Here is a 9,290-nt window from a genome sequence, read left to right as displayed (position 1 = left end):
GAGGTTCCACGTGATCCTTACCCGTCTCTGGCCACACATCCAGCATAAACAGCCGCCATCCAAGGAAGGCAGGGAGGGAGGAGATCAGCTGGGGACCCCATGCGCCCGACGTTGCCGGCCCTAAAGAATTGTTTTCTTAAGGATGTAATACTATTCATTAAAAGGATCTGTGAAATTAAATGTAAAAAACTGAAGTGCTGGAGCGAGATAGAACTGGTGGCAGAATGAGACCCTTTGGCAAGGCAGCAGGCTTTGGCTTAATGGTGAAGTCCAGTAAGTTTTAGGAGGCGAGGGGTGGGAAGAAGTGCTTGCTAGTGGCTAGTGCTTCTAGTTTTTTTGTTTTTTGTTTTTTTTATGTCAGGAAGCATGCTGTTCAGAAGTTTAACTTTCTCTATTTCTTTCTAACTGAAATGAGCATGACTTTGAAGCCCCTAAATCTGCTTGGATGGTAAACAGTACCATCTTGTCAATTCCAGACCACTTATAGATTTAAACTTGGTCAACTGGAGACTTAGATAGGGTATGCAAATGTTAGGACACCTGGAGTAAGATAGGGTTTAAGTTTGTAGGATTTTTTGGAGGGACAGAAATGTTGGTTGGGGAGAGGTGCCAACCCACTAGATGATGTAGTGGCATCAACCTTAGATGCTGGGACCCTGCCTTACCTGGATTTGGTGGTGTGGGGTGGATAGAGGTCCAAGTATCTCTTGGGTCAGCTGTACTAATCTTGCTGGGGATGCTCTTCCCCAATTCTGCTGTCCCCAGACCCAACCTCCTGGATCTTTCTGCAGGGCAGTGATGGGTATCTTTGTGGTAGTGACAAGAAGCAAGATCTTATTATCTCAAAATGTGTTCCCACTATTTTGTCAAAAATCTCTTTATTTACTTATTGAACAAATACTGACTTGTTTAACATGAAGCAGTAAGACAGAGGCAGAGGAACTGTGTTTCCTCTCCTGCATCTATGCCTCCAGCTGGGGGTGGGGGGTGAGGTAGAAGAGCTAGGCTGTCTGCCTCCCACCTTCTTTGAGGTCCACTACCCTATCCCCCTTACTCTCTTCTGGATGGTGGAAGCCTCTCCATCTTGATCAACACAAGAGGAATAATAGAACTTTTGCTTTGTTTCCCTTTTTTTTTTTTTTCTTTAACAGATAAATTGCAAGATGCCCCCATCGAAATGGACAAACCATATAGGATCTTTTTCAAAGATCTCTTTCTTTTCAAAGAAAATGAGATGGCAGAAAAGAAAAAGGTAAGGTTTCCTTAAACTTGCGATTCTAATACATTAGAATCCTAGTCTGTACATCGCTATTGTGAACTTTGCTAGGTTTGCGACGCAGAGTCAGACATTGATGTTTGTGGGCTTCTTGCTGCACTGGGCAGCGCTGTCAACACTTTCACCAAAGCTGCATCCAACACACGTGGTAGAGATGGAGAGGTCACCACCTAGTGGATGTAGACAGACACACAGTCACCATCATCACAATAGGACATACCCTATTTCATTGGCACTTCAAACCCACCAGTAGCTCCTTGGAAATGCTATCAACGGCACTTAACAACAACATCAATAAATTCACACAAACTTAATTGGCACTACATAAAACAATTGGACATCGAACATCCTTCGCTCATCTATCAGCTGTCATACTGTGGCATGTGCGTTTGCTGTGATGTTAGAAACTATGCCACCAGTATATATATGTCACATCCCGATGGGCATGTTTCAGCTGAGCTTCCAGACTAAGATAGACTAGGTGGAAGGAGAGTCAGGCTACTTCAGAATGTGTAGCAACTGAAAACCTTATAAAGAGCAAAGGGACACTGTCAGATAGCACCATAAAATTGGATATTGAAACATGATGAATTTGTTGTTGTTAGGTGCCATTGAGTCAGTACTGACTCATAGCAATCTTGTGCACAACAGAATGAAACACTGCCCAGTCCTGTGCCAACACCTCAACCATTACCTCACTTGAACCCATCGCTGCTGCTACTAAACCAATCCATCTCATTGAGGGTCTTCCTCTTTTTCTTTGACCCTCCACTTTATTAAAAATAATGTCCTTCTCCCGGAAATGGCCCCTCCTGATAATGTGTCTGGAGTATGAAAGACGAAGTCTGGCCATTCTGGCTTCTAAAGAGCACTCTGACTCTACTTCTTCCAACACAGATCTGTTTGTTCTTCAAGCAGTCCATGGTACCTTTAATATTCTCCTCCCCAACACCCTAACTCAAATGCATCAGTCCTTTTATCGCCTTCCTTATCATTGTTCGGCTTTCACATACATATGAGGTTATTGAAAATACAATGGTCTGGGTTAGGCACACCTTAGTCTTCAAACTGACTTATTTGCTCTTTAACACTTTAAAGAGGTCTTGTGCAGCAGATTTGCCTAATGCAATAATACATTGTTGATTTCTTGACGTCTGCTTTCATTAGTGTTCATGGTGATCTGAGCAAAATTAACTCTTTGACAAATTCAACCTTTTCTCCATTTATCTTGATGTTATTTATTCTTCCAGTGGTGAGGATTTTTGTGTGCTTTACAATGAGTTGCAACCCATACAGAGTCTGTGGTTTTTGCTCTTAATCAGCATCTCTGCTTTCAGCAAGCAATGTTGAATCATCTGCATATCATACATTGTTTATGAGTCTTCCTCTAATCCTGATGCCATGCTTTTTCTTAATAAAATCCGCTTTTCATATTATTTGCTCAGTGTACAGATTGAATAAGTATGATGAAAGAATAATTGAATAATTATTGTGCTCATCTGAACCCTGTCCACCATGATGGCCTTGCTGGTATTTAAGTTACTGGTGTCATAGCTTCTAGAATCACAGCAACACACAAGCCACTACAAACTGTAGGACAGTAGGACAAACTGACAGACAAGTGGTGGATCCTAGGCATTAGTGAGCTGAAATGGAATGATATTGACCATTTTGAATCTGTCGATCATATGGTTTACTATGCCAGGATTAACAAATTGAAGAGAAATGGCATCACATTCATCAACAAAAAGAACATTTCAATGTTCTCTTTGTTATATCTTGAAGTATAATACTGTCTATGATAGGATAATATCCATATACCTACAAGTATAACCATTTAATATTACTATTATTTAAATGTATGCACTAACCACTAAAGTCAGTGTTGATGAAATTGAAAAATTCTACCAACTTCTTCAGTCTGAAATTGATCAAACATTCAATCAATATACATTGATAACTACTGGTGAATGGAATGCAAAGCTTGGAAGGATCAATCATTGGAAAGTATGGCCTTGGTGATAGAAATAATGCTGGAGATCGCATGATAAAATAGTGTAAGACCAATGACTTGTTTGTTGCAAATACCTGCTTTTAAAAAGATGGCTATACGTATGAGCCTCACCAAATGGAATACACCGAAATCAAACTGACTACATCTCTGGTGAGAGATGATGAAAGAGCTCCATATCATCAGCCAAAACAAGGCCAGTGGCAGACTGAAACAGACCATCAATTGCTCCTATGCAAGTTCAGGCTAAAGCTGAAGAAAATTAAAACAAATCTACCAGCAGCAAAATATGACCTTGACCATATCCCATCGAAATTCAGAGATCATCCCAAGAACAGATTTGATGCATTAGACAATAATGACTAAAGACCAGAAGAGTTCAGGGATGACATCAAGAAAAATAATACAGGAAGACAAGAAAGAGAAAAATATCAAAGTGAATGTCATAAAAGACTCAAACTTGTTTTCCAGCATAGAGATGCCAAAGCAAATGAGAAAGTAAAAAAGCTGAACAGAAAATTTCAAAAGGCGACTAGAGAAGACCAAGTCAATATGACAGTGAAATGTGGAAAGACTTGGAGTTAGAAAACCAGAAAGGAAGAGCATGTTTAGCATTTCTTAGGTTGAGAGAACTGGAGAAAAAATTCAAACCTCAACTTGAAATATTGAAGGAATCTATGGGCAAAATATTGAATGATGCAGAAAGCTCCAAAAGAAGGTGGAAGGAATACACAGAATCACTGTATCAAAAAGAAATGGTCAATGTTCAACCTTTCAAGATATAGCATATTGTTAAGAGCCAATGGCACTGAAGGAAGAAGTTCAAGGTGCACTGAAGGTATTGGCAATGAACAATACTCCAGGTATTGATGGAATACAAATTGAAATCTTTCAACAAACTGATGCAGTACTGAGGGGGATACTCATTCATCTAGACCAAGAAATTTAGAAGACAGCTACCTAGCCAACTGACTGGAAGAGATCCATGTTTGCGCCCATTTCTAAACAAGGTGACCCAATGGAATACAGAAATCATGGGACAATATTATTAATATCACATGCAGGTAAAATGTTGGTAAAGATATTTCAAAAACAGCTGCAATAGTACATTGGCAGGGAACTGCTAGAGATTTAAGTCAGATTCAGAAGAGGACATTGTTGTTGTTGTTAAGTGCCATCGAGTCAGTTCAGACCCATAGTGACCCTGTATAAGGTTTCTGAGGAGCACCTGGTGAGCTTGAGCCTCCAACCTTGTGATTCAAACTGACTTGCATTCCAGTGCATTAACCGATAGCATCACACCAGGGCCCCAGAAGAGGATGTGGAATGAGGGATATCATTGCTGGCATAAAATGGATCTTGGTTCAAAGCAGAGAATACCAGAAGGATGTTTACCTGTGCTTTATTGACTATGCAAAAATGTTTGATTATGTGAATCATGACAAGCAATAGGCAACAGTGTGGAAAATTAGTATTCCGGAGCACTTAATTATGCTACTAAGGAACCTGTACAGAGACTAAGATGCAGTCATTCAAACAGAACCAGAGGACACTGAATGGTTTAAAATTAGGAAAGGTGTGCACCTGGGTTGTATTCTTTCACCATAGTAAATGAATCTGTCTGCTGTACAAATAATCCAAGAATAAGGAGAAGAATGTGGCAACAGAATTGGAGTAAGACTCATTAACAGCCTGCATTATGGAGATGTGGTGCCTTGAACTTACTTGATAAGGCTTTTCTGAAATCCCAAGTGATTATATGGAGCCATGCAAATAAAGTATATAGGACTCTAAGGCTGTGATTGGTTGGTTGTGCCCTCCAGCTAGATTAAAAATGATCCTTCTCAGAAGCAGAAACAAAAGATCCCAGGACCATCAAGAATGAAGAGCATGAGTACATTCATCACTATGTCAAAAAATGGCAACAGCAGACGTGACAGCAATGGTAATGGCAGAGGCGGTGGTATGGAGAGACAAAGTCCATGTCCATGAGTAAAGCGGAGTGCCTACAGGCAGGAGACTTGGTTGCAGAATGTGCCCTTTGGGCATTCTTAGACTGGCTGAAAGAATTTTGTATTACTTGCCTGCGCAGGACAGAGGCCAAGGGGACACATTGCTGAAATGCCGAAGACAAAATTGAGGTGTGTGTGCAGTACGGCAGAGAAGAGGTGTTCCTCCCTGGGGAGGTGCTGTGTCCTTTCTGATCCTGAATTGTACCTTGTTCACTTCCCTAAGAAACCCCATAATCATGAGTATTATTATTATGAGTTCTGTGTGGGCACTGTAATGGACTATCAAACCCATATGTGAAGCAGATCATGCTGTGAGAACGATGACTGGTGTGAGAATAAGGTAAAGAAGGTTGCAGAGTGGAAGCATGTGTGACCTCTGACCTTCACGTCATAGGAATAAGTCTGTGGCTGATTTTGAGTTTGATTCTCTTTCCCACTTGTGAAGCCAGGGGAAGTCAGACATAGTCCCCAAATGTTTTTTGCAACAGATGATACAACCTTGTAGCTGAAAGCAAAGAGGACTTAAAAAATACTTACTGATGAAGAGCAAAGACCACAGCCTTTGGTATAGATTGCACCTCATTGTAAAGAAAACAAAAATCCTCACCACTGCACCAATAAACAACATTAAAATAAATGAGGGAAAGATAGAAGTTGTTAAGGACTTTATTTTGCTTGGATTCACCATCAACACACATGGAAGCGGCAGTCAAGAAATCAAAACATGCATTGTATTAGGCAGATCTATTGCACAAGACCTCTTTAAAGTGTTCAAGATAAGAGATGTCAGTTTAAGGACTATGGTGCACCCGGCCCAAGCCATGAAATTTTCAGTAGCTTCAGATGCATGTGAAAGTTGGACAATGAATAAGGAAAACTTTAAAAGAATTGGTGCTGTTGAAGAACATTGAAAGTACTATGGACACCTGGAAGAACCAACCAATCTGTGTTGGGTGAAGTACAGCCAGAACGCTCCTTAGAAGCCAGGATGGTCAGACTTCATCTCTCACAATTTGAACATATTAATTATAAGGAGGAACCAATCCCTGGAGAAGAACATCACACTTGGTAAAATGGAGGGTCAGAGATGAAAAGGAAGACCCCCAATGAGATGAATTGGCACCATGGCAGTAGCAATGGGCTTTTGTGAGGATGGCACAGGATCGGGCAGTGTTTCATTCTGCTGTGCATTTCTTCATATTTTCTTAATTATAAAATTTATATTCAGCCTACATCAATGGATGTCATATATAATTGGCAGTACATAAAATAATTGCACGTCTAACAACAAATGGCATGTCAGATTTGAATGCTTTAAAAAAATCTGTTGCTATCAAGTCAATTCTGACACATGTTATTGTTGCTAAGTGCCGATGAGTGGGTTCTGACTCACAGTGACTGTATGTATGGTCTTGGAGGCTGTAAATCTTTATGAGAACAGATAGCCTCATCTTTCTCCAGAGGAGCACCTGGTGGTTGGTGTTGAACGGCAGCAGTTAGTAGTCCAATGCCTCTCCCACGGGGCCAGCAGGTCTCCTTATTAATATTCCATATTGATTACCTAGGGTCCTAGAGGCATGCAAATGAAATATAGAAAAAGAAATGTCCACCTTTGTTGTTGAGAAGAGAATGGTGTTGTGTGTGTGTGTGTGTGCGCGCGCACACTTGTGGGCATGGGTGCACGTGCATAAAGATTTCATTGAAATAATAGGAATGAGGTTTCAAGCTATTCTGAGGGAAATACAGTCACAAAAGGGCAAATGTTGTATGACTCCAGAAGGGAGCAGAGAAGAGGGAGTTGTTAGTTAGGGGTTACTGAGCTTCTGTCAAGAATGATGGACACTTTTACAAGCAAGTATCAGTAATGCTTGCACATTATAAAAATATTTAATGTCACTGAATTTTCTATGTAAAAACGATTGCAGTGGAATATGTTCTGTTATATACATATGATTCTTTGTGACCCTGTAATACAGTTTCTGAGGAGTGGCTGGTGGGTTTGAACCTTATGACCTTATGGTTCAAACTGACCTTGCACTACTGTGTTTACCACACCAGGACTCCATATATATCACATCTGGGTCAAATAGCTTTGTGTATAGAAGTAGTGCTGGTGTAGTGCTGCACGGTAATGCACTAGATCGCAAAGTTAGTCAGTGGTTCAGATCAACCAGTCACTCCTCAGAAACCATTTACAGAGTTGCTATGAGTCGGAACCAACTCAACGGCACTTAACAACAACAAACATATATATATATACAAGGAGCTCTGGTAGTATAGTGGTTACAAATTGGGCTGCTAATCTCATGGTCAGCAGTTCGAAACTACCAACTGTTCTGCAGGAGAAATATGAGGCTTTCTGCTCCCATATAGATTTACAGCCTTGGAAACCCTGTAGAGGGTCGCTATGAGTCAGAACCGACTCCACAGCACATAACAACAACAAATATATATATATATATATATTTGTGTGTGTATACATATATTTACCACAATAAAAAGAATTTTAAAAGAATAAGTCAGTTTTGCCAGACAGATATGGATAAGAGAATGTTGAGGAGGGAGGCAAGGGAAGAAGGTGGAAATGCTACTTTAGAATTATTTAGTATGAGGCTAAATCTTCAGTGAGGCTAGTTTCCCCCTTGTGCCTTGCTGAGTTAATCTCACTATGGTATGAGGAGGTCTTATACTGCCTGGTGCACATTTCATGATATTTGCTTTCTTTACCCCAGAGGAAAAATTTGACTAGAAGACTTTCTTTGTCCTAATTAGAATGAGGAAACTATATAGAAATGCTTAATAATGAATTCATCTGAAAAGTAATGGCTTTTCTGCATGTATTTAGAGTTTGAAATTCAACATAATTAAAAATTTTAAAGTTAGTTGAATTAGGAACCTGATATTTTATATTTATTTTGATTTATTTTCAAGAGTTCAATTCCACAGAATCAGTCCTTCTTAAGTCAGTGGAATTTCCGAGAGTGTATCTGCTTTTTGAGCATGACGGGATTGTACAAATAAAACCAGAAGAACGTGTTCTAAGCTCATATATGGGATGTACTTGCTTAACAAAAGTTAATTAAAAAAAAAAGTTTTGCTCAGCTTCATACAGAAGGAAATGAAAACCAGTATATTCCTTCAAATCTAAGAATTTGAAATTGTTTGTTAGTTATAATCTGGTGGAGTCCTGGTGTGGCACTGTGGGTTAATGCGCCAGACTGCAAAGCCATTTGAACTGCAAGATTGGTGGTTCAAGCTCACCAGCTGTTCCTCAGAAACCTGGTGGAACAAGAATACAGGGTCACTATGTGTCAGAATTGACTCGACAACACTTAACAAAAATGACCTGGTAAGAGGGGAAAGGACTTATTGTGAATTATATTTTTTGTATGTAATTACTATATTTTAAGACAACAGTTTTTGGTAAATAAAAAATTCTTTTAAACTTAACAACTTGGGCAGGAGAAATTTATGAGTCGCAGCATGAAAGTACACCAAAAGTCTACTTTTTCATCCCGAATGAAGAGTCGTTCACATCTGGGCCAAATAGATTTTTATGCTGATACAGCTGGTGGCTCACCTGAAAACTTTGGATTCGACCCCATGCTTATTCTCAGATTAACAGAAGGTAACTCATTTACTGATTGTTTAAAAACATTGGTTTGAATATCTAGTTTAATGTCAGGTTGGATGAGAAATACAAGGAAATACATGTCTCACGAGAGGGTGGTGGAGTCTTTGTAAATGGGTTTGAGGGTCAAGAGAGAATCTATTTTAAATATGGAAACTTACTTTTCCAAGAAATTGACTGCTATATGTTACATGACTTTTTAAGATGATAATGGTATTAAGGTGGCAAGATGTTGTTGTTGTTGTCAGGTGCTATCAAGTCGGAACCGACTCATAGCAACCCCATGCACAGCAGAACGAAACAATGTCCGATCCTGGGCCAACCTCACTACCGCTGCCACACTTGAGTCCATCAATGATG

At 39.8% G+C, this 9,290-nt stretch overlaps 1 protein-coding gene across 1 annotated transcript in view; it reads left to right on the top strand.

The window, feature by feature from the left end:
- CCDC38 (coiled-coil domain containing 38) overlaps window positions 1–9,290 on the top strand; it is a 100,939-nt gene that overhangs the window by 19,292 nt on the left and 72,357 nt on the right. The window contains exons 2-5 of the mRNA XM_006871815.1: window positions 362–448; window positions 1,032–1,064; window positions 1,150–1,252; window positions 8,762–8,927. Of these exons, the coding sequence (XP_006871877.1) occupies window positions 362–448; window positions 1,032–1,064; window positions 1,150–1,252; window positions 8,762–8,927 (389 nt within the window). The remainder of the gene's footprint in view (window positions 1–361; window positions 449–1,031; window positions 1,065–1,149; window positions 1,253–8,761; window positions 8,928–9,290) is intronic.

This window comes from Chrysochloris asiatica, unplaced genomic scaffold, assembly GCF_000296735.1.
Source record: "Chrysochloris asiatica unplaced genomic scaffold, ChrAsi1.0 scaffold00174, whole genome shotgun sequence".
Lineage (NCBI taxonomy): Eukaryota > Metazoa > Chordata > Mammalia > Afrosoricida > Chrysochloridae > Chrysochloris > Chrysochloris asiatica.
Note: the sequence above shows the minus strand (reverse complement) of the source record. Positions and strands in the feature narration are given on the sequence as shown.